At 40.8% G+C, this 26,239-nt stretch overlaps 1 protein-coding gene across 3 annotated transcripts in view; it reads left to right on the top strand.

Annotated features, from left to right (window-relative positions):
- TBC1D30 (TBC1 domain family member 30) overlaps positions 1-26,239 on the top strand; it is a 103,785-nt gene that overhangs the window by 54,789 nt on the left and 22,757 nt on the right. For all 3 annotated transcript variants that reach the window (XM_032173118.2, XM_032173117.2, XM_032173116.2), the window contains 3 exons: positions 4,054-4,222; positions 6,247-6,415; positions 10,945-11,050. In XM_032173118.2, coding sequence (XP_032029009.1) covers positions 4,054-4,222; positions 6,247-6,415; positions 10,945-11,050 — 444 coding nt within the window. The remainder of the gene's footprint in view (positions 1-4,053; positions 4,223-6,246; positions 6,416-10,944; positions 11,051-26,239) is intronic.

The following is a 26,239-nucleotide window of genomic DNA, read 5'->3' as shown; positions in this document are numbered from 1 at the left end:
TTTCCTCCAGGTTAGAGCCATGTCAAGTGACAGATTCATGCAGCTGCCAACTATGAGGCAAATGATTATGTGTTTAGTCTCATTTATACGACATCATATTTTTAAAGCAAGTTAAATATTAATTGTATTAATTATTCATTGTTGTTCAACAAATTAACTGCTTAAAACAGCAAACGTATTATCTTACAGTTTCTTTGCATCAGAAATCTAGACACAGCCTAACTGCCTCAAGGACACATCACTGTCGCGGTTAAACTGTTGGTTGGTGTTGCAATCTCATCTGAAGGCTCAATTGGGGGTGGGCATTGGCTTTCAAGTTTGTTTATGTGGTTGTTGGCAAGATTTAATTCCTCACAGGCTGTTGGACTGAGGCCCCGGTTCCTTGCTGGCTGTTGACTGGAGGCCTTTTATAGTTCCTTGCCATGTGGCCTCTCCATCTCTCAACCCAGTGGCTGGCACCCCCAAAGTGAACAAGAGAGTAAAAGATAGTGAGTGAGGCAAAAGAGTTTAAGTTACAGATTTGTAGCCAAACATCAGAAGTGACATCCCACTGTATTTCCATATTCTGTTCTTTAGAAGCCAGTCACCAGGTTCAGCTCATAGTCAAGGGGAAGGGCTCATACAAGGGTGTGACTTAGGGGTCATGTTAGAACTGCCTCCCACGCTAGTTATGCTTAATTTTGATTGGATTGCCTTATTGAGTTGCTTTACTCTTTCATATTTGGAGCAAGATATGGAGGAGTTGGGCTGAGAGTGAGTGTCTAAGGAAGGTGTTTGCATGGAGAAGCATTATGGAATTGACTTACATTAATATCTTTTAATCTTTGATGCCTAGGACCTTTATTAGTTAAAACAAATTTTAAAAACATATTGAGATGGGGCACTAGTGATTTAAGCTTATTGGTTTGCATGTGTGTCAGTGAGTCACCAGAAATAGAGTGCTTATGAGAAATGAAGCATTTTAAATGTGGAGGCTAATGCCTATTTGCTTAAGGCAATGTGGGGTTACTAATTCATATTTGAACCTTTAAACTGCTCTTGATTGCAATGCTTTGTGATGTATGAGATAGATACTTAGTCTTCATGTCAAGAACCGCCCCCGCCGCAACCCCACTCCCAACAACTTGTATTTGACTATGGTGAATACCTTATTGATACTGTCAATCACTGATTAATGTGATGTGGAAAAATAAACAAATGTTCCTCTTGGTTTTATACATATGGTGGTGGACTAGTTATAAATCCAGCCTGACGTGATCTAAATCTGTATTCAACCTCTCACTTTTTCCATTGATGTATTTAAGGAAGCAGCTTTGAAGTTACTTGTTCATCAAAAAGGCAAGGGTAGGAGAGGGAGGGAGGCAGTGACAAATACATGACTTTAAGATGTTTTTTATTAAGAAGCAATTTTGTTTACTCAGTCTATCAGCTTTCATCAGTTTTTTTTTTTTTCAGATGGAATTGGTATGACGATAAAATGGAAATTGTTTTCTACAGCAATTGGAATAAGTGAATCAAGTTAGGGGGTCGGATGGAGATGTTCAGGGAAGGAAATGTACATGCCAATCAAATTATAAAAGGGCTCAGTAATACTTGAGAAACTAGAAATTAAAAACTCACATAAAAATATGGATTAGATAAAGATGAGAAACTGAATATTTCAGCCTCCACGAAAATGAACTCCATGCAATGAGATGATGTCATCATCCTTTAAGAGTGTGTAGATCTTGTGTTTAGACATTTAATATGCAGAGGAAGGTTGGCTTCATGAAGAAACACTTCTGATGTCGAGGAAAATATTGGATGTCTGTTTTTCCAGCATGGCCCCTACAAGTCATAATTACTAGGGAAACATATAGTTTATTAGAAATAGGTGAACCATTTTTCCTGCTATTTAGCACTTAAGTTTTTACTTAGCAAATCTTTTATTTTTAACTTTTTGTTAAAAATTCAGAGCTCTCCTATTATTTAGCCAAATCTTTTTTTTTTTTTTTTTTTGAGATAGAGTCTTGCTCTGTCACCCAGGCTAGAGTGCAGTGGCATGATCTTGGCTCACTGCAACTTCCACCTTCCAGGTTCAAGCAATTCTCCTGCCTCAGCCTCCCGAGTAGCTGGGATTACAGGTACACACCACCACGCCCAGCGAATTTTTGTATTTTTAGTAGAGATGGGGTTTCACCATGTTGGCCAGGCTGGTCTCAAACTCCTGATCTCAGGTGGTCCTCCAGCCTCAGTCTCCCAAAGTGCTGGGATTACAGGCATGAGCCACCGTGCCTGGCTTTTTTTTTTTTTTTTTTTGATCTAAGATTTGACCTTGGAAATACAGTGGTGGCTGGTTTGAGTGAGCTGGCTCTATGTCTTCACATCAGACATTGAGATGCCTTCAGATAGAGAATTTCACTGTCACAGGAATTAGTATGATAATTGAAGAATTTTTTTTGCTTGTTTTCGTGTAATTTTGAGGGATCATAATTTCTCAATAAAAACCAAATATCTTTCTCGGCACTATATATCTTATCCTTAGATGAAAAATACAACAGTTGTCAATGTACGTCCTTTATGTCTGTATTCATGATCCTGTAAATTCCTCTAATCCTGATCCATAGAGTGCTAGGTTCCTGCAAGGGTACTCCACCATGCTGAAACTTGCTCTCCTCATCAGCTGCTGCCTCCCAGAACCTCCTCTTCCCGCAAAGACAGAATTTACTCCTTTCTTGTTGCTGAGCTCTTATTTCCAAGATGATGTTAGGTTTACCTGGTAAATTTTATCCTAACATAAGAAGGCTAAGTAAGGCCTTCTGGGTCTGGCCACCTTATAACAAAGGAGAAGATCCTCCTCGAGAGCATGCACCTGCCCTACTGACTCGTTCAAAACTGTGACTCTGAAAAGTAGAAATTATAAGCTGGGGAGGAGGGGAAAATGGGCCCTTGGCAGGGCAGGAGATTTTTTTGTGTGTGTGCGGGGGGTGGAAATAGAGTTTTACAGTATCTTGAATGTCAAAATGTGAGATAGCTACTTTTCCATCAACATAGAGCCTGTTATGTATATAGAGCCAGTTATGATTTTGTTCTTAATTTTGTTTTTCTGGTGCTTTGGGGAAAGGAGCTGGTCTTTTAGGGAGTGGGTCAGGTACATAGCATGCCAGACCTTTTAGGAATGAAGCCGCCTGAATTAACACCTGGATACTCTTCAGAGAACTGCAAACAAAGAAAGTAGAGGTAGTGATTCAATACTATTATAACTGAAAATATCTGACTTCTCCGATTCCACTGTACAAATGAGCCTAAACATTGAATGGAAATACATGGTTCCAGGTATTTTTGTTGGTAAGAGTTTGGTGGGAAAGAACCAGGGATTGACATATAGAGCTCATATGTGTTTGGTTGTGTCATTCTAGAGGTTCTTGACATTTTAGGAAAGGTAATACGAGTAGAAAAATCAAAATTAAAATAGCAATTTGAAGAACCTCTATAACAACCTTATGAAAGAAATACAGATTCTGAAAAGTACTATTTGTTCAAGCGAAGCATAGTTGCATTTTCCCAGGAAGCGGACAAAGAGCCAACATAAGTTGCTCTAATAGCCCAGGTTGATGGTGAGTAAATCTTAAGAGCTGCTTCAGTGGGGGTGTTTTATGATAGGCCTGCTCTTAGTTTTCATATTGAGGTTGTAAAACTGTGCTGACATCAAAGAGCCAATACTGAGGCTCTGCTGGCTGCTGCACAAGCTTGGGCTTTGTCATTTCTCAGAATGACGCTAAGGGTTGCATAATCGCAGCTACTTATGGGCTGAACTCAGGTCTAGCAACCCATCTAGAAATTTCACACAGCAGCAGACTTGGGGTCTGAGTTACTTAGATGATTATGCCACATGCTCCCTAGCCAGGCTGTAGGAGAGCCTTGTAAATCTGGAACATTTGGTACTGATGCGTTTAAGGATAGTGTGCTTTGGCTAACAGCGTTTTATCTATTTGAATACTTATTTTCTCTTCAGGACGTGTTGGGATCCCAGTTTTTACAAAGCAGTCTTAAGCTTTATCTTTCTTTCTTTAGATTATGATTTACCTTATTGATAAGGTACTTCCTGAAAGCTATTTTGTCAATAATCTCCGGGCGTTGTCTGTGGATATGGCTGTCTTCAGAGACCTTTTAAGAATGAAGCTGCCAGAATTATCTCAGCACCTGGATACTCTTCAGAGAACTGCAAACAAAGAAAGTGGAGGTAGGTTTCAATGCTATTATAACTCTGAAAATATTTGTCTTCTCTGATTCCGCTGTACAAATGAGCCTAAACATTGAATGGAAATATATATTTCCAGGTATTTTTGTAAGAGCTTGGTGTAATGAAATAGATTTTTAGAGAATGAAAACAAAACTGAAAATAACAGAAGGCCACATGTTGAACCTCTAACTGGTCATAAGTAGGAAGTCAGTCAAGAACCTAATACTAGTACCAGATCAACAACTGAAATGATGTACTCTGGATGGAGTACCATGTACACATCTTACTATCTAGTTAAACTGCTCTAAGCTGGCACCAAACCTGTAGGAGTCTTTAAAACCGAGCTACAGGTACAATTTAGTACAAACTGGTTTTACCTGAACCATTGAGATTATGAAAGAGTAGCTAAGAGCTGCTGCTATCTATTGGGCATCATCCAGCTTTTGGAAGTATCTGAGCTCATAGCTGTCATACCTACTGCTTGTACTTCCCTGGCTGTGTGTACAGAATAGTCAGGAGTTTGTTGTATTTCCTGCAAACCAGTGGTCCCCAACCTTTTTGGCACCAGGGACCAGTTTCAGGGAAGACAGTTTTTCCACAGACCGGGGTTTGGAGGATGGTTTCAGGATGATTCAAGCACATTACATTTATTCTGTACTTTATTTCTATTATTATTACATTGTAATACATAATGAAGTAATTACACAACTCACTGTAATGTAGGATCAGTGGGAGCCCTGAACTTGTTTTCTTGCAACTAGATGGTCCCAACTAGGGGTGATGGGAGAAAGTGATGGATCATCAGGCATTAGATTCTCATAAGGAGCGCAAAACCTAGATCCCTCACGTGCACAGTTCACAATAGGCCTTGTGCTCCTATGAGAATCTAATGGTGCTGCTGATCTGACAGGAGGCAGAGCTCAGGTGGTAAACAATGGGGAGTGGCTGTAAATACAGATGAAGTTTTGCTTGCTGCTCACCTCTTGCTGTGTGGCCTGGTTCCTAGCAGGCCATGGACCCAGAGACACCTGAGTGTCTCTAGGCATTTCCTTCTAAACCATTTGAATAATCTCATTTAACTTGGCTCTGCAGTATAACTGTGTGGATTTTATAATGCTTCTGGATAGGCCAATCTTCCCTGTCCCCTAGTCAGACAAACTTTAGTGAGCTACATGTTTTTACCCAAGTGCCTTGCACTTGGCTGTGAGGAACAACCTCAGATTCTAGTCTCTGAACAAAGATACTCCTGTTGTTCATAGCTAAGGAAGAAGAAAATGAATATAGGAAAACAGACATCTTTTTGTTTACACTTAGGTAATTGTATATATTGGCTGTAATTTGAAGGGAGGATCAGTGTAAATATCTAAATATTTATATTTCATAAAAATACATACTGATCACATAAAGTAAGAGGGAGTACTATGTTTTTAATAAATTCAGAAATTTCAAAATTTGCTGGACCCCAGATCTTTAGTTGGAAATATTTTTAAATGTAATGTTTATTCTCTATTTTGGGATTTGCCAGCTATCTTTCTGTTAATGATTTCTAGTTTAACTCCACTGTGGTCTGAGAACTATGTATAACTTAAGAAGTTGATAGATAATTTATAGTGAGCAATTTATTCTTGTCAAAGCAGCATTTGAATATAAGTGGGCGTTATATGATTGTGAAAATCTGATGGATTTTGCTTTTGAGAGGCTGAAGTCCTTTCTTTTTCCTCTATTTTTGGTGAGGAAAACTTTCTGCTTAATTTTCAGCTCACTACAATAGGTAGAGCCAAAGTAAGTTTTAGGTTAAGATTTCTGAAGTATTGTAAATATTTTTCGAAGTTCATATTTATTAAGCATACCTGTGTTCTTCCAGAAACATGGCAGTAAAAAGATAGAACAAGAGTTTAGAAATATGAAGAAATCAGTCAGGAAATATAACAAATTTGAGTGGACATGGAAGACAAGAAAAGGGTATCTGCATATGCTGCCAATTATCATTTCTGAAGGAATTGAATGTGTTTGTTTTATTTCAGGTGGATACGAGCCCCCACTTACAAATGTCTTCACGATGCAGTGGTTTCTGACTCTCTTTGCCACATGCCTCCCTAATCAGACCGTTTTAAAGATCTGGGATTCAGTCTTCTTTGAAGGTTCAGAAATCATCCTAAGGGTGTCTCTGGCTATCTGGGCAAAATTAGGAGAGTAAGTGATTTCCACCTTCTGCTGTGTTCTGTGATGTTGAGGGCCTTAAGCTGTTTTTGTGCTCTAATGTGTAAAGCATCAATATTTAAGTGAAATGAGAAAGTTGTGAACTTTTAAAATTGCTTTAGCCTCCTGAAATCTTAGCAGGCTCATTGCTGGCACATGCAGTCTATTTTGGAGAAGGGGGCAGATGCCTTTAGGCCTGTAGATTCTCCCACTCCTCCTCAAGTGCTTGTGTCCTGGCTAGTTCACTCTTTGTCAGCATCTCTTTGGACACTAGTTGGGAAGAGGGAAAGGAACTTAGGTGGCAGAGAAACTGAAAGATCTGGTTGGGAGTAGGTGAATTTGTTACTTAATATCACAGTTCGGATTATTGATGAATCCTTATTTTGTTCTGCCTTTCAGGGCTGTGATAAAATCAAATGAGATAACAAGGTATCTAGCCTGGTAGAACACATAGAACTTCTTTCCTTTCATTAAGAATTAATTCTCTGTTGGAATCTGTTACTGCCAAAACATATTACCAAATAGATTTTGCTTATATTCTTTACTAGTAGCAGGGCTGAAAAAGGGTATTTTTCATTCACCTTTGATATATTATGATTACTACATAAATATTGTGCCTTTTGGGTAATGGAAGAAGCATTAGGATGAAACTTATAGTTAAGAAGCAGTGAAGTTTTTACCGTTTCTCTTCTGGAGCTATAAATGACGAGTGGGTTCCCACAGACAACATGTCACAAAACTAGTAAATCACTGGCACTGTTTTGTTTCAAAAACCTTTTAACTAGCCTTTGTATTTATGGTAAGTTGTTTCCTGGGAGACTTCTGGCATTTTTAACAATTCTGCAAAGAAAGATCCACCAACTATTGGCCGAGCGCAGTAGCTCATGCCTATAATCCCAGCACTTTGGGTGGCTGAGGCGGGTGGGTCATGAGGTCAGGAGATCGAGACCATCCTGACTAACACAGTGAAACCCCATCTCTACTAAATATACAAAAAATTAGCCGGGTGTAGTGCCGGGCGCCTGTATTCCCAGCTGCTCGGGAGGCTGAGGCAGGAGAATGGCGTGAATCCAGGGGACGGAGCTTGCAGTGAGCCAAGATCGCGCCACTGCACTCCAGCCTGGACGACAGAGCGAGACTCCGTCTCAAAAAAAAAAAAAGAAAAGAAAAAAGAAAGATCCACCAACTATCAATTCAGGGACTTAAAAAATTATTATTGTGTGTATTTTTAAATATCACCTAGCTATCTCCTTTGCCTTGGTTTTATTGTACATTGCTTTTCAGCTGGGTAAATAAATTCATCTGTATGGGATTTGGTGTGCTATTTACTTATCTCTCATTACCTCCCAATAGCTACCTCTTGCTGCAGCCGTGTATTTCCAACTTACTCTATACATTGTAAGCCCTTTGAGCTTTGATAGTTTCTTTGGGTATGATAGTCCAGTTGCTGCATAGCTGGTTTATAACATTAAAATAGTAAAGCACTTTACTGTATGATGAGTCAGTTATAATTGCCTTTGTGTTGGTTCTTCATGAAGGGACAGGAAGAAAAGAGATGATCCTGGTTTTACTCCTCTTTATCCATTAATCAGTAGGATCAGAATTTATTCCTAAGATCATCCCAGGGACGTCACACTGTTGAAATAATAATAGCCGCAACAAAAGCCAATATTCATTGAGCGCTTGCAATGAACAGGCGCTGTTTTAATTACTCTGGATGGATAAATTCATGTATTCTTCATCATCCTATAAAGTACACACTGTTGTCATCTCCATTTTATAGATGTGAGAATTGAGGCACAGAGAAGTTCAGTTAATTGTCTAAAGTCACCCAATTACTAAGTAGAATGGCCTGAACTTGAACCCAGGCATTCCTGGCTCTAGAGTCTGTGCTTTTAATAATGTGAATCTACTGATAATAAATGGCTAGTCTTTTTGAAGTTTAGGGGATATATGAATCGGAATGATAGAATTTTAACTTTCAGTTTTTGCTTATTACAATTCTATATGTTTTGAGCATGCAGCTTGTTAAGGGAAAGGAAAGGCAATTGACATACATCATAAGTGCCTGCAGTGTCTGCCATTGTGTTAGGCAGTTTAAACACATCATCTCATTCAGTTCTCCCAATAACCCTGTGGAGTAGATAGGGTTATTCTCCCTGTCTTTTCAGTAAGAAAATTTCCCCAGGATGGTTAATTAGTTAGTTCATAGTCACACAGCCAGTGAATAGCAGAACTGGGACTTCAATATGGATCTTTCTGATTCTAGTGCCTGTAATCTTGCCCACAAACTTCCTGTTGGAAAAACCATAAAAGCATATAGGTAATCTCCAGTTTATGTACACCTGAGTAACGTGCCTTATATATGGTGATCCAGGACCTCTCCTTTCACCTGACTTCTGCAACTTGGAATTTCTACCTTTCGCTCACCCCAAGGGTACTTGGGAATATGTAAATTGTAGACCATCAGCACACCATCACTAGCATCTTTTTATGTGTCCTTTCTCCTCTGCCCCTGCTGTTTTGGTTTCCTCTCTTGTCACCCCATGCCTGGCCCACTGTGGTGTGTCCTCCTTAGTTTCCTCATGGTAATCCACACTTGCCGTGCCACCTCCAGGCAGACCTTGCCAAGGGCACAGCTGTTCCCTCACTCCCTATTTAAAGCCTTTTCGTGACTAATGCTCTGTAGAGGCTCAGCTGGCAGGTGAGGCCTTTGCTCTCTGCTCTCAGTAGCTCTCTTCCCTCAGCTCTCACTGGCTTCCTCTGGTCCTGCAACCACTACCCCCATGCTGGTCTCACTGGTTGTGCGGAGCTACTTCCAGTTCCCCAGATAAGGCCTGCTGTCTCCTGCATCTGTGTCTTTGGGATGCTTTTTCTTCCTTGTCAGCCTGAAAAACACTTTTCAAAACTCATCTCAAGCATCATTTCTCTTCTTTACCTCCCAGGGTAAACTTAAGCACCTTTCATTCATGCCCACAGGCTGCTCTACACTTTTATAATAATACTTCAGCAGTTTATTCCATTCATTTATTTACATTTGTGGCAATGGGATTAAAACAACACTCCAGAACCTATGGTTTTTCCATAATCATACTGTTTTGGATGGCTTTACAGAAATCCCCCAATATTAGTATATATCAAAGTTTAGGTCTTCTGGTTGGTGGGAAACTAGAGTTATCCTACAATGCGAAGAACGTTGTCATATAAAATGGAAATACCTAGGCTGGGTGCCGTGGCTCATGCCTGTAATCCCAGCACTTTGAGAGGCCGAGGCAGGTGGATCACTTGAGGCCAGGAGTTTGAGACCAGCCTGGCCAACATGGTGAAGCGTCATCTCTACTAAAAATACAAAAAATCAGCAGTGCATGGTGGCAGGTGCCTGTAGCCTCAACTACTTGGGAAGCTGAGGCAGGAGGATTGCTTAAACCCAGCAGGTGGAGGTTGCAGAGGGCCAAGATCACACCACTGTGCTCCAGCCTGGGCAAAAGAGCGAGACTTTGTCACAATAAATAAAAAATAAATAAATAAATAAACAAAATGGAAATACCTGGTACTCTTTGCTTTGGGCTCTTCTGTTTTCCCCTTTCTAGAAGAAAGATTGAAGTCCAACCTGGCTCACAGGTAGCCAAATGAGTGTCAGATTCTTTATTTACATGTAGAACTGAATGCAAGAAAAGGTGTATCTCCAAATAGCAGCAGCACCCTGAGAAGAACTCAGAAGATTCTGCCTGTGAAAACACCCCATGGACTGATGAAATATGCAGATACAGTTCTTGTAATTTTCATCTTTTATTCCTACTGTGGTTTGGTTTTAAATCTATCATAATTAATGGTATCACTGTTTGCAGATTAAGACCAACAGAGTCCCTTAAAGGAGATAATTGTTTTTTAGTACCCAATTTCATGGTTATGCTTTCTAACGAGTGGTGGGAATTCTGATGTGTAGATTGTGTCCCGTGGAAGCAATAAAGATGCCACAGGTGGGATTGTGAGGCTAGGAGAGCCAAGTAGGAATGACAGGACTTATCCAAAACGAGTACCTCAAAGTTGCTTTTGGTATTTTTAAATGTTTCATCCACAGTGGGCTTTACAAATATCAGGATTTTGATATTTGTTGATTGATAACTTGAGTTATTTGATGGCAAAAGGCAACTGCCCCCCCCCTTTTTGAGATAGGGTCTCACTCTGTTATCCAGGCTGGATTGCAGTGGTGCTATCATGGTTTACTGCAGCCTTGGCCTCCCAGGCTCAGGTGATCCTCCTGCTTTAGCCTCCTGAGTAGGTGGGACCACAGGTGTGCACCATGATACCCAGCTGATTTTTAAAATTATTTGGAAAGATGGGGTCTTGCTGCATTGAGGCTCCTGGCCTCAAGCAATCCTCCTGCCCCAGCCTCCCAAAGTGCTGGGAGTATAGGCATGAGCCACTATGCCCAGTCCAACATATCTTATACCTGCAGCATGTACTGTTACACAGCATGGATGCCCTAAACAAGTTCTATTTTTTGTCCTTTCTTTATCTAGGCAGATAGAATGTTGTGAAACAGCAGATGAATTCTACAGCACCATGGGGCGCCTTACCCAGGAGATGCTAGAGAATGATCTTCTGCAAAGCCATGAACTCATGCAGGTGAGTAGGCAACATGGAGCAGCTTGGCTCAGGGAACCCCGGGCACAGTGGGAACAACCAGTACCAGAGCAGCGGTCTTGAGAAATGTGCTCGGTTAGCTGTCAGACTTAGTTTCTCAAATTGACCAAGAGTCTGTTTATAATTTGATAAGAATCTGTGTCATAGAAGGAAGGAAGAAATGAATGATGGGTATTTGTTGTAGCTTTCCATCAGACTGTGTTGCTCAAGTCATTAGCAGCAATATAAACTGGAAAAATACACTGGAAAAAGAAAATCACCAAGTGCTTATTCTGAATTTTATTCTTAGTCTTTCTTTTCTTTTTTGAGACTGTCTCATTCTGTCACCCTGGCTGGAGTGCAGTGGCACAATTGTTGCTCACTGCAGCCTATGTCTCCTGGGCTTAAGTGATCCTCCCACACTGGGACTACAGGCGTATGCCACCATACAGCTAATTTTTTATTTTTATTTTTGTGTAGATGGAGTCTTGCTATGTTGCCTAGGCTAGTCTTGAACTCCTAGACTCAAGTGATCCTCCCACTGCAGCCTTCCTAAGTGCTGAGATTATAGGCATGAACCACTGTGCCCAGCCCACTTAGACTTGTGGGGGGAAACACTTATTGTGGGGAATAAATTATTGAGGATAAAAAAGATTATTCTCATCAGCATTTTGATTCATTTGTTTTGCCCACATTTTCAACTCAGGTATATATTAATCATAAATTTTAAAGTGAAAGACTTGAAGGGTTTGGTTATTTTTTATGGCATGTTACTGTACCTCAATATCATATTCATCAAGTCTTTGAAATTGACAGCAAGTATAGAAAAAATAATTGTCTTATTAACACTCACTCTTCCATTAGATTCTTTTTTTAATTTTTAATTTTTGTGGGCACGTAGTAGGTGCATATATTTATGGGGTACATGAGACACTTTGATACAGGCATGCAATGCATAATAATCAATCAGGGTAAATGGGGTATTCATCTCCCCGATTGTTTATCCTTTGTGTTACAAACAATCCAGTTGTACTTTTAAATTTATTTCTAAATGTACAATTAAATTACTATTGACTATAGTCACCCTGTTGTGCTATCAAATACTAGGTCTTATTCATTCTTTCTAACTACTTTTTGTACCCACTAAATCTCTCTACTTCCCTATCAACTACTCTTCCCAGCCTCTGGAAACCATTCTTCTACTGTCTATCTCCATCAGTTCAATTGTTTCAATTTTCAGCTCCCATAAATAAGTGAGAACATTCAAAGTTTGTCTTTCCATGCCTGGCTTATTTCACTTAATATAGTGACCTCCATTTCCATCCATGTTGTTGCAAATGACAGAATCTCATTCTTCTTTTTATGGCTGAATAGTACTCCATATTGTATATATACCACATTTTCTTTATCCATTCATTGGTTGATGGATACTTAGGTTGCTTCCAAATCTTGGCTATTGTGAACAGTGCTGCCAGAAACATGGGAGTGCAGATACTGTTTCGATATACTGATTTCCTTTCTTTTGGGCATGTAGCTAGCAGGGAATTTTTGGATCATATGATAGCTCTAATTTAATTTTTTTTTTGAGGAACCTCCAACCTGTTTTCCATAGCGGTTGTACTAATTTACATTCCCACCAACAGTGTACAAAGGTTCCCTTTTCTCCACATCCTTGCCAGCATTTGTTACTGCCTGTCTTGATTAAAAGCCATTTTAACTGGGTGAGATAATATTTCATTGTCATTTTGATTTGCATTTTTCTGATGATCAGTGATTTTCTGTCCCCAGGCTGGAGTACAGTGGCACCATCTCAGCTCACCAAATCGTGGTTCAATAACTGCTCCTGGGGGCCGAGCGCGGTGGCTCACGCCTGCAATCCCAGCACTTTGGGAGGCCGAGGCGGGCAGATCACGAGGTCAGGAGATTGAGACCATCCTGACTAATACAGTGAAACCCCATCTCTACTTGAAATACAAAAAATTAGCCAGACGTGGTGGCAGGCACCTGTAATCCCAGCTACTCAGGAGGCTGAGGCAGGAGAATGGCGTGAACCCGGGAGGTGGAGCTCGCAGTGAGCTGAGATCGCGCCACTGCACTCCAGCCTGGGCAACAGAGTGAGACTCCATCTCAAAAAAAAAAAAAAAATCACTCCTGGGTTCAAGCGATTCTCATACCTCAGCCTCCCGAGTAGCTGGAACTATAGGTGTTTGCCATCACGCCAGGCTAATTTTTGTATTTTTAGTAGAGATGGGGTTTTGCCATATTGGCCAGGCTGGTCTCAAACTCCTGACATCAAGTGATCCTCCTGCCGAGCCTGGCCTCCCAAAATGCTGGGATTATAGGCGTGAGCCACCGTGCCTGGCCTTGAGCACCTTTTCATAAGCCTGTTCGTCGTTTGTATATCTTCTTTTGAGAAATGGCTATTCAGATCTTTTGCCCATTTTTAATCGAATTATAAGACTATAAGAGTTATTTGAGCTACTTGAATATTCTGGTTATTAATCCCTTTTCAGATGAGTAGTTTGCAAATATTTTCTCCCACTCTTTGAGTTGTCTCTTCATGTTGTTGATTGTTTTCTTTGCTGTGCAGGAGCTTTTTAACTTGATAGGATCCCATTTGTCCATTTTGCTTTGGGTGTCTGTGCTCGTGGGGTATTACTCAAGAAATTTTTGCCCACTCCAGTGTTTTGGAGAGTTTTTCCAATGTTTTATTGTATTAGTTTCATAGTTTGAGGTCTTAGATTTGAGTTTTTAATCCATTTTGATTTATTTTTGTATATGGCAAGAGATAGGGGTCTAGTTTTGTTCTTCTGTGTATGGATGTCTAGTTTTCCTAGCACTCTTTATTGAAGATATTGTCTTTTCCCCAATGTGTGTTCTTGGCACCTTTGCCAATAATGAGTTCACTGTAGGTATGTGGATTTGTTTCTGGGTTCTCTGTTCTGTTCCATAGGTCTATGTGTCTGTTTTTATGCCATGCTGTTTGGGTTACTATAATAGTAGTATAATTTGAAGTCAAATAATGTGATTCCTCCAGTTTTGTTCTTTTTGCTCAGAATAGCTTTGACTGTTCTGGGTCTTTTGTGGTTCCATATAAATGTTAGGATTACTTTTCTATTTCTGTAAAGAATGTCATTGGTATTTTGATAGAGATTGTATCAAATCTGTAGATTGCCTTAGGTAGTATGGACATTTTAACAATATTGATTCTTGCAATCCATGAACGTGTTGTATCTTCCCATTTTTTGTGTGTCCTCTTCAATTTCTTTCATTAATGTTTTATGGTTGTCATTGTAGAGCTCTTTCACTTCTTTGGTTAACTTAATTCCTAGATAGTTAATTTTATTTGTTGCTATTATAAATGGGATTTTAAAATTTCTTTTTCAGATTGTTCACTGTTTGCATGTAGAGATGCTACTGATTTTTCTTTACTGGGAGACTTTTTATTATGGCTTCAGTCTTGTTACTTGTTATTGGTGTGTTCAGGTTTTGGATTCCTTCATTGTTCAATCTTGGTAGGTTGTATGTGTCTAGGAATTTATCCATTTTCTCTAGATTTTCTGATTTATTGGTATACAGTTGCTCATAGCAGTCACTAATGATCCTTTGATTTTCTGTGGTATCAGTTGTAATGTCTCCTTTTTCATCTCTGAGTTTGTTTATTTGGATCTTCTCTCTTTTTTTCTTAGTCTGGCTACAGGTGTGTCAATTTTATGTATCTTTTCCAAAAAAACCAACTTTTCATTTCTTTAATCTTTTGTATTGTTTTTTCACTCAGTTTCATTTATTTCTGCTCTGATCTTTATTGTTTTTTCTACTAATTTTGGGTTTGGTTTGCTCCTGTTTTTCTAGTGATTTAATATATGTCATTACATTATTTATTTGATGTTTTTCTTCTTTTTTGATGTAGGCACTTATAGCTATAAATTTCCCTCTTAGTACTGCTTTCACTGTGACCCCATAGGTTTTAGTATGTTGTATTTTTATTATTATTTGTTTCAAGAACATTTTCAGTTTCTTTTTTAGTTTCTTCATCGACCCACTGGTCACTCAAGATCATATTGTTTAATTTGTATGTGTTCGTATAGTTTGCAAAACTCCTCTTGTTATTGATTTGTAGTTTTATTCCATTGTGGTCAAAGAAGATACTTGATACTATTTCAATTTTTTTAATATTTTAAGACTTGTTTTGTGACCTAACATATGATCTATCCTTGAGAATGATCCATGTGCTGAAGAGAAAAATGTGTATTCTATAGGTGTTGGATGAAATGTTCTGTAAATATCTACTAGGTCCATTTGTTCTATAGTACAGATTAAATTTGATGATTTTTTTGTTGGTTTTGTGTCTGAGTGATCTGTCCAATGCCGAAAGTAGGGTGTTGAAATCTCTAGCCATCACTGTGCTTGGGTCTATCTCTGTCTTTAGCTCTAATAATATTTACTTTATTATATCTGGGTGCTCCAGTGTTGGGTGCATATATATTTATAATCATTATATCCTCTTGCTGAATTGACCCCTTTATCATTACATAATGACCTTTGTCTCTTCTTAATTTTTGTCTTGAAATCTATTTTTTCTGATGGAATTATAGCTACTCCTGCTCCTTTTTTGCCTTCCGTTGGTGTGGAATAACTTTTTCCATCCCTTCATTTTCAGTCTATGTGTATCTTTTTTTTTCTTTATTATACTTTAAGTATTGGGATACATGTGCAGAATGTGCAGGTTTGTTACATAGGTATATACGTGCCATGGTGGTTTGTTGCCCCCATCAACCTGTCATCGACATTAGGTATTTCTCCTAATGCTATCCCTCCCTTAGCCCCATACCCCGCAACAGGCCCCAGTATGTGATGTTCCCCTCCCTGTGTCCATGTGTTCTTGTTGTTCAGCTCCCACTTATAAGTGAGAACATGTGGTGTTTGGTTTTCTGCTCCTGTGTTAGTTTGCTGAGAATGATGCTTTCCAGCTTCATCCATGTCCCTGCAAAGGACATGAACTCACCATTTTTTATGGCTGCATAGTATTCCATGGTGTATCTGTGCCACATTTTCTTTATCCAGTCTATCATTGATGGGCATTTGGGTTGGTTCCAAGTCTTTGCTATTGTGAATAGTGCTGCAGTAAACGTAAGTGTGCATGTGTCTTTGTGGTAGAATGATTTATAATCCTTTGGGTATATACCCAGTAATGGGATTGCTGGGTCAAATGGTATTTCTGGTTCTAGATCCTTGAGGAATTGCCACACTGTCTTCCACAATGGTTGAACTAATTTACACTCCCACCAACAGTGTAAAATCGTTCCTATTTCTCCACATCCTCTCCAGCATCTGTTGTTTTCCTGACTTTTTAATGATCACCATTCTAACTGGTGTGAGATGGTATCTCACTGTGGCTTTGATTTGCATTTCTTTAATGACCAGTGATGATGAGCTTTCTTTCATATGTTTGTTGGCTGCATAAATGTCTTCTTTTGAGAAGTGTCTGTTCATATCCTTTGCCCACTTTTTGATGAGGTTTTTTATGTTTTTCTTGTAAATTCGTTCAAGTTCCTTGTAGATTCTGGATATTAGCCCTTTGTCAGATGGATAGATTACAAAAGTTTTCTCCTATTCTGTAGGTTGCCTAATGATAGGTTCTTTTGCTGTGCAGAAGCTCTTTAGTTTAATTAGATCCCATTTGTCTATTTTGGCTTTTGTGGCCATTGCTTTTTGTGTTTTAGTCATGAAGTCTTTGCCCGTGTCTGTGTCATGAATGGTATCACCTAGGTTTTCTTCTAGGGTTTTTATGGTTTTAGGTCTTATGTTTAAGTCTTTAATCCATCTTGAGTTAATTTTTGTAGAAGGTGTAAAGAAGGAATCCAGTTTCAGTTTTCAGCATATGACTAGCCAGTTTTCCCAACACCATTTATAAATAGGGAATCCTTTCCCCATTGCCTGTTTGTGTCAGGTTTTTCAAAGATCAGATGGTTGTAGATGTATGTTGTTATTTCTGAGGCCTCTGTTCTGTTCCATTGGTTTATTTATTTGTTTTGGTACCAATACCATGCTGTTTTGGTTACTGTAGCCTTGTAGTATAGTTTGAAGTCAGGGTAGTGTGATGCCTCAAGCTTGTTCTTTTTGCTTAGGAGTGTCTTGGCTATATGAGCTCTTTTTTGGTTCCAGATGAAATTTAAAGTAGTTTTTTCTAATTCTGTGAAGAAAGTCAATGGTAACTTGATGGGGATAGCATTGAATCTATAAATTACTTTGGGCAGTATGGCCATTATCACGATATTGATTCTTCCTATCCATTAGCATGGAATGTTTTTCCATTTGTTTGTGTCCTGTCTTATTCCTTGAGCAGTGATTTGTAGTTCTCCTTGAAGAGGTCCTTCACATCCCTTGTAAGTTGTATTCCCGGTATTTAATTCTCTTTGTAGCAATTGTGAATAGGAGTTCACTCATGATTTGGCTCTCTGATTGTCTATTATTGGTGTAGAGGAATGCTTGTGATTTTTGCACATTGATTTTATATCCTGAGACTTTGTCGAAGTTGCTTATCAGCTTAAGGAGATTTTGGGCTGAGATGATGAGGTTTTCTAAATATACAATCGTGTCATCTGCAAACAGAAACAATTTGACTTCCTCTCTTCCTATTTGAATACCCTTTATTTCTTTCTCTTGCCTGATTGCCCTGGCCAGAACTTCCAATACTATGTTGAATAGGAGTGGTGAGAGAGGGCATCCTTGTCTTGTGCCAGTTTTCAAAGGGAATACTGCTTCCGGCTTTTGCCCATTCAGTATGATATAGGCTGTGGGTTCGTCATAAATAGCTCTTATTATTTTGAGATATGTTCCATCAATACCTAGTTTATTGAGTGTTTTTAGCATGAAGGGGTATTGAATTTTATCGAAGGCCTTTTCTGCATCTGTTGAGATAATCGTGGTTTTTGTCATTGGTCCTGTTTATGTGACGGATTATGTTTATTGATTTGCATATATTGAACCAGCCTTGCATCCCAGAGATGAGGCCAACTTGACCGTGGTGGGTAAGCTTTTTGATGTGCTGCTGGATTTGGTTTGCCAGTATTTTATTGAGGATTTTTGCATTGATGTTCATCAGGGATATTGGCCTGAAATTTTCTTTTTTTGTTGTGTCTCTGCCAGGTTTTCATATGAGGATGATGCTGGCCTCATAAAATGAGTTAGGGAGGAGTCCCTCTTTTTCTATTGATTGGAATAGTTTCAGAAGGAATGGTACCAGCTCCTCTTTGTACCTCTGGTAGAATTTGGCTGTGAATCCGTCTGGTCCTCGGCTTTTTTTGGTTGGTAGGCTATTACTCCTCAGTTTCAGAACTTGTTATCAGCCTATTCAGGGATTTGACTTCTTCCTGGTTTAGATTTAGGAGGGTGTATGTGTCCAGGAATTTATCCATTTCTTCTAGATTTTCTAGTGTATTTGCATAGAGCTGTTTATAGTATTCTCTGATGGTAGTTTGTATTTCTGTGGGATCAGTGATGATATCTCCTGTATAATTTTTTATTGTGTCTATTTGATTCTTCTCTCTTTCTTCTTTATTATTCTGGCTAGCGGTCTATCTATTTTGTTAATCTTTTCAAAAAACCACCTCCTGGATTCATTGATTTTTTTGAAGGGTTTTTCATGTCTCTATCTCCTTCAGTTCCACTCTGATCCTCATTTTATGAGGCCAGCATCATCCTCATACCAAAACCTAGCAGAGACACAATAAAAAAAGAAAATTTCAGGCCAATATCCCATTTGCTTGGTAAATCTTCCTCCATCCCTTTATTTTGAGCCTATGTAGTCTTTGCACGTGAGATGGGTCTTCTGAATACAGCACACTGATGGGTCTTGACTCTTTATCCAGTTTGCCAGTCTGTGTCTTTTAATTGGGGCATTTAGCCCATTTACATTTAAGATTAATATTGTTATGTGTGAATTAGATCATTATGATGCTAGCTGGTTATTTTGCTCATTAGGTGATGCAGTTTCTTCATAGTGTTGATGGTCTTTACAATTTGGTATGTTTTTACAGTGGTTGGTACCAGTTTTTCCTTTCCATATTTAGTGCTTCCTTAAGGGGCTCTTGTAAGGCAGGCCTGGTGGTAACAAAATCTCTCAGCATTTGCTTGTCTAGGATTTTATTTCTCCTTTGCTTATGAAACTTAGTTTGGCTGGATGTGAGATTCTGGGCTGAATATTCTTTTCTTTAAGAATATTGAATATTGGCCTTCACTCTCTTCTGGCTTGTAGGCTTTCTGCAGAGAGATCCACTGTTAAGTCTGATGGGCTTCCCTTTGTGGGTAACCTGACCTTTCTTTGGCTGCCCTTAACATTTTTTCCTTCATTTCAACCTTGGTGAATCTGAAGATTATGTGTCTTGGGGTTGCTCTTCTCGAGGAGTATCTTTGTGGTGATCTCTGTATTTCCTGAATTTGAATGTTGGCCTGTCTTGCTAGATTGGGGAAGTTCTCCTGGATAATATCCTGAAGAGTGTTTTCCAACTCAGTTCCATTCTTCCTGTCACTTTCAGGTACACCACTCAAATGTAGGTTTGGTCTTTTCACATAGTCCCATATTTCTTAGAGGCTTTGTTTGTTCCTTTTCATTCTTTTTTCTCTAATCTTATGTTTGCGCTTTATTTAATCTCTGATATCCTTTCTTCCGCTTGATCAATTTGGCTATTGACACTTGTGTATGCTTCACAAAGTTCTCGTGCTGTGTTTTTCAGCTCCATCAGGTCATTTATGTTCTTCTCTAAACTGGTTATTCTAGTTAGCAATTCCTCTAACCTTTCTTCAAGGTTCCTAGCTTCATGGTTCTTTAGCTCAGAGGAGTTTATTATTACCTACCTTCTGAAGCCTACTTCTGTCAATTCGTCAAACTCATTCTCTGTCTAGTTTTGTTCCCTTGCTGGTGAGGAGTTGTGATCCTTTGGAGGAAAGGGGGATTCTGGTTTTTGGTATTTTCAGTCTTTTTGCGCTGGTTTTTCCTCATTTTCATGGATTTGTCTACCTTTGGTCTTTGATGTCAGTGACCTTTGGATGGGCTTTTTGTGTGGACGTCCTTTTTGTTGATGTTGATGCTATTCCTTTCTGTTTGTTAGTTTTCTTTCTAACAGTCAGGCCTCTCTGCTGCATGTCTGCTGGAGTTTCTTGGAGGTCCACTCCAGACCCTGTTTTCCTGGGTATCACCAGCGAAGGCTACAGAACAGCAAAGATTGCTGTCTGTTCCTTCCTCTGGAAGCTTTGTCACAGAGGGGCACCTGCCAGATGCCAGCCGGAGCTCTCCTCTATGAGGTGTCTGTCAACCCCTGCTGGGAGGTGTCTCCCAGTCAGGAGGCACGGGAGTCAGGGACCCACTTGAGGAGGCAGTCTGTCCCTTAGCAGAGCTCAAGCACTGTGCTGAGAGATCCACTGCTCTCTTCAGAGCCAGCAGGCAGGAACATTTAAGTCTGCTGAAGCTGCGCCCACAGCTGCCCCTTCCCCCAGGTGCTCTGTCCCAGGGAGATGGGAGTTTTATCTATAAGCCCCTGACTGGGGCTGCTGCCTTTCTTTCAGAGATATCCTGCCCAGGGAGGAGGAATGTAGAGAAGCAGTCTGGCTACAGCAGCTTTGCCGAGCTGTGATGGGCTCCTCCCAATTCGAACTTCCTGGCAGCTTTCTTTACACTGTGAGAGGAAAACCACCTACTCAAGCCTCAGTAATGGTGGACGTCCCTATCCCCACCAAGCTTGAGCGTCCCAGGTCGACTTCAGACTGCTGTGCTGACAGCGAGAATTTCAAGCCAGTGAATCTTAGTTTGCTGGGTTCCCTGGCTTCAGCCCCCTTTCCAGAGGAGTGAACAGTTCTGTCTTGCTAATGTTCTAGGCACCACTGGGGTATGAAAAAACAAACTCCTGCAGCTAGCTCGGTATCTGCCCAAATGGCCGCCCAGTTTTGTGGTTGAAACCCAGGGCCCTGGTGGTGTAGGCACCCAAGGGAATCTCCTGGTCTGTGGGTTGTGAAGACCATGGGAAAAGCATAGTATCTGGGCCGGAATGCATCATTACTCATGGCACAGTCTCTCAAGGCTTCCCTTTGCTAGGGGAGGGAGTTTCCCGACCCCTTGCGCTTCCTGGGTGAGGTGATGCCCCACCCTGCTTCAGCTCACCCTCCGTGGGCTGCACCCATGGTCTAACCAGTCTCAGTGAGATGAACTGGGTATCTCAGTTGGAAATGCAGAAATCACCCACCTTCTGCATTGATCTTGCTGGAAGCTGCAGACCAGAGCTGTTTCTATTCAGCCATCTTGCCAGCTACCTGAGTCTATGTGTATCTTTACAGGTGAAGTGTGTTTCTTGTAGGAAACAGATCATTGAGTCCTATGTTTTCATCCATTCAGCCACTCTGTGTCTTTTGATTGGAGAATTTAGCGCATTTACATTCAGTGTTATTGATAAGTAAAGCCTTACTCCTGCCATTTTGTTATTTGTTTTCTGGTTGTTTTGTGGGCTTCTGTTTCTTCTTTCCTTCCTTCCTATCTTCCTTTTTTGTGAAGGTGATTTTTCTCTGGTGGTGTGCTTTAATTTCTTGCCTTTTTATTTTTTGTGTATTGTATGTTTTTTGATTTGAGGTTACCACGACACTGGCACATACTATCTTAAACCTATTATTTTAAACTGATGACATCGTAACACTGGTTGCATAAACAAACATGCAAAAAGAAAACTAATAAAAACTCCATACTTTAACTTTGTCCCTCTGCTTTTTAACTCCTTGTTGTTTCTCTTTATGTACTGTCTGTCTTAAAAAGTTGTTCTAGTTATTATTTATTGGTCCAGCATTTAGTCTTTCTTTCTTTTTCTTTTTCTTTTTTTTTTTTTTTGAGACGGAGTCTTGCTCTGTCACCCAGGCTGGAGTGCAGTGGCACGATCTTGGCTCACTGCAAGCTCTGTCTCCCAGGTTCACGCCATTCTCCTGCCTCAGCCTCCTGAGTAGTGGGGACTATAGGCTCCTGCCACCATGCCCGACTAATTTTTTTGTATTTTAGTAGAGACAGGGTTTCACCATGTTAGCCAGGATGGTCTCGCTCTCCTGACCTTGTGATCTGCCTGCCTTGGCCTCCCAAAGTGCTGGGATTACAGGTGTGAGCCACCACGCCTGGTCATCATTTAGTCTTTCTACTTAGGTCAAGAAAAGTTAATACACCACAATTACAGTGTTATCCTAAATTTGTGTTTTTCTGTGTGCTTACTATTACCACTGAGTTTTTTACCCTCACATGCTTTCTTCTCGCTCATTAACATCCTTTTCTTTCAGATTGAAGAAACTCTCTTTAGCATTTCTTATAGGACAGGTCTAGTGTTGATGAAATCCCTCAGCTTTTGTTTGTCTAGGAAGGTCTTTATTCTTCCTTTATGCTTCAAGGATATTTTCGCTGGATATACTTACTGTTCTAGGGTAGAAGTTTTTTTTTTCTTTTGGCAGTTTAAATATGTCATGCCACTCTCTACTGGTTATGCCACTCTCTCCTGGCCTGTAAGGTTTCCACTGAGAAGTCTGTTGCAAGACATATTGGAGCTCTACTGTATGTTACTCATTTTTTTTTTCTCTTGCTGCTTTTAGTATCATTTCTTTACCCTTGACCTTTTGAGAGTTTGATTGCAAAATGCCTTGAGGGAGTCTTCTTTGGGTTAAATCTGTTGGTGTTCTATAACCTTCTTGTACTTGACTGTTGATATACTTCTCTTGGTTTGGGAAGTTCTTTGATATTATCTCTTTGAATAAGCTTCCTATCCCTATCTCTATCTCCACTTTAAGGCCAATAACTCTTAGATTTGCCCTTTTGAGGCTATTTGCTAGATTCTATAGGCATACTTCATTATTTTTTGTTCTTTTTTCTTTTATCTTCTCTGTGTATTTTCATATAGCCTGTCTTCAAGCTCACTAATTATTCTATTTGATCAATTCTGCTATTAAGAGACTCTGATGCATTGTTCAGCGTGTTGATTGCATTTTTCAAGTCCATAATTTCTGCTTAACTATTTCACTCTTTTTGTTAAATTTTTATGAACTATCTGTCTGAAAGGTCATATATCTCTGTTACTCCAGGACTGGTCCCTGGTGCTTTATTTAGTTCATTTGGTGAGGTCATGTTTTCCTGGATGGTGTTGATGCTTGTAGATGTTCTCTTGTGTCTGGACATTGAAGAGTTAGATATTATAGTCTTCACAATCTGAGCTTGTTTGTGCCTATCCTTCTTGGGAAGGCTTTCCAGGTGTTAGGACATTCTTGCATTGCTACAAAGAAATACTTGAGACTGGATAATTTATAAAGAAAAGAGGTTTAATTGTATAAGGCTGTATAAGCAGCATGTATAAACAGTATAAGCTGTATAAGCAGGCTGTATAAGCAGCATGACTCTGGCATCTGCTTGGCTTCTGTGGAGGCCCAGGGAGCTTTTAATCATGGCAAGGTAAAGAGGGAACAGACATGTCACATGGCCAGAGCAGGAGGAAGAGAGAGTTAGATGGGGGGGCGGTGCCACACACTTTAAACAACCAGATCTTATGTGAACTCAGCAAGAACTCACTTATCACCAAGGGAATGGCCCAAGCCATTCATGAGGGATCTGCCTTCATGATCCAAACACCTCCCACCAGGCCCCACCTCCAACATTGGAGATTACAATTCAACATGAGATTTGGGTGAGAAAAATATCCAAATCATCACCAGGTATTAGAAAGGACTTGGGCCCCAAGCCCAATAATGCTGTGGTTTTTTCAGACTTGTAGAGGTACCACCTTGGTGGTCTTTCAGAAGATCTGGAAGAATTCTCTGGATTACCAGGCAGAGACTCTTATTCTTTTCCTTTAATTTCTCTGAAACATGTGGAGTCTCTCTTTCTGTGATGAGCCCTCTGGAACTGGGGGTGTGGTGATGCAAACACCCCTATGGCCACTACCACTGGGACTGTGCTGGGTCAGACCTGAAGTTAGCTCAGCATTGGGCCTTGCCCAAGGCCCTTCCCTTCAGGGCAGTGAGTTCCCCCCAGGCCCCAGGTGTGTCTAGAGTTTTTTCTGGGAGCCAGGGTTTGGAGTTAAAAACCTTAGAAATTTACCTGATAGTCTATTCTACTGCAGCTAAGCTGACACTGAACCTACAATACAAAGCTCTTCCTGCTCTTCCCTCCCCATACCACAGGCAGAAGAGCTTCTACCTGTGGCCACCACCACTGGTCCATAGGGGGTTCTGCTGGGCCACTACCAACGTTTGCTTAAAGCCCAAGGGCTCTTCCATCAGCTTATGGTGAATGCTGCGAGATCCAGGATTCACCCTTCAGGGCAGTGGGCTCCCCACTGCCCCAGGGCAGGTCCAGAAATGCTGTCCAAGAGCCTGGGCCTGCACTCAGAGACCCCAAGAGCCTGCTTGTTGCTTTACCCCACTATGGCTGAGCTGGTATCTAGGGTGCAAGACAAAGTCCCCTTTACTTTTCCCTCTGCTTTTCTCAAACAGAATGAGTCTTTCACCATAGCCACCACAGCTGGGAATATGCTGGGTCTCCCCTGAAACCAGCATGTCTCAGAGCTCGGGCCCATGGCATACTCCCTGGATATTGCTGGTTGTTATTCAGGGTCCAAGGACTCTTTAGTCAGCAGGTGATGAATCCTGCAGGTGTTGAGTCCTTCCCTTTAAGGCAGGGGTTCTCTTTTGGCCCAGGGTGTGGCTAGAAATGTCATCTGGGAGCTAGGGCCTGGAATAGGGGCCTCATGACTCTGCCTGGTGCCCTATCCTGCTGTGGCTGAGCTGCTATCCAAGATGCAAGACAAAGTCCTCTTTACTCTTCATTCTCCTCTCCTTAAGCAGAAGGAAGAAGTCACTTCACTGCTATGAGCTGCACTGCCTGGGGTTGGGGGAGGGATGGCGCAAGCCCTCCTATAGCCAAACCAGCTTGTGTCTCCCTAGGTCATGTGCCACCCTAGTTCACTGGCTCTCAGCCCAGCCTAGCACTAGGAGTTGCCTAGGAATTGCAGTCCTTGTGTCTAAGACTGCTGTTCAGGTTTACCTAGGACCCCAGAGCACTTTGGTCTGCAACGACGAGGCTTGCTGAGGAACTCGAGTTCCAACAGCTGAGATGGGCGATTCCCCGCTGGCTGGGTCTGGTTCAAATGCCACCTCTGTGTGTGAGTGCTGACTGAGCCCAGCACAACTTTGCTCTCCATTGTGACAGAGCAGCACTGAGTTCAATGTAAAGTCCTCTAGTCACTGCACTCTCCCATCCCCAAGTGCACAGACATTCTCCATGTCTTATAGCCACTGCCAGGGGATTGGGGAGGTGTGGCGTCCATGACTGAAGACTGTCTCTCCTTCCCTTCTCAATGCCTCTTTCCACGATATGGAGTTCAAATCAGATATTGTGATTATTCACCTAATTTTTGGTTTTTGTTATGGTGCTTCTCTGTGTACAGATAGTTGTTAAAATTTGGTGTTGCAGCAGGGGGCATGAATGGTGTAAGCGTCCATTCTGCCATCTTGCCTGCTGCCTGCCCTCCATTCCCACCAAACTTACTAATTCATTAAACAAACATTTATTGAGAATCCATGGTTAGTTTTCTGCCTTTTCTTTTCCAATAAATGTTGAATTAAACCCAACTTGTAGATGATGGCTGTCTTTCTAGATTCCCTCTGCTCTAGTACAGAATGAGTCTTTTACCATAGCCACTACAGCTGGGAATATGCTGGATCTCCCCTGAAGCCAGCATGTCTCAGAGCTCAGGGCTCATGGCATACTCCCTGGATATTGCTGGTTGTTTTTCAGGGTCTTTCAGCAGATGATGAATCCTACCAGTGCTGGGTCCTTCCCTTTAAGGCAGCGGGTTCCCTTTTGGCCCAGGGTGTGGCTAGAAATGTCATCTGGGAGTCAGGGCCTGGAATACGGGCCCAGCATTTTGCTACCAGAGTAATGATCCATGCTTACTGCTTTGCTCATTTCCTTGCTCTACACTAAATCCTTCAGCACTTCCTTGTTACTAACCACAGTAAATACAATGCTTCAGCCTGATTTTCTATACTCTATATTAACTTCTCCAAATATTTATCGAGCACCTCTAAATGTCAGGTAATGTGCCAGGTGCAGGGACACAGAAGAAAGCATGGGCTATGTCATCAGGAGTCTATAGTCTCCTAGAGCACAGTGTGGGGAGTGCA

The sequence above is a fragment of the Hylobates moloch genome, unplaced genomic scaffold (genome assembly GCF_009828535.3).
Source record: "Hylobates moloch isolate HMO894 unplaced genomic scaffold, HMol_V3 SCAFFOLD_13, whole genome shotgun sequence".
Lineage (NCBI taxonomy): Eukaryota > Metazoa > Chordata > Mammalia > Primates > Hylobatidae > Hylobates > Hylobates moloch.
The sequence above is the reverse complement of the archived record's forward strand: the minus strand, read 5'-3'. Positions and strand labels throughout refer to the sequence as shown.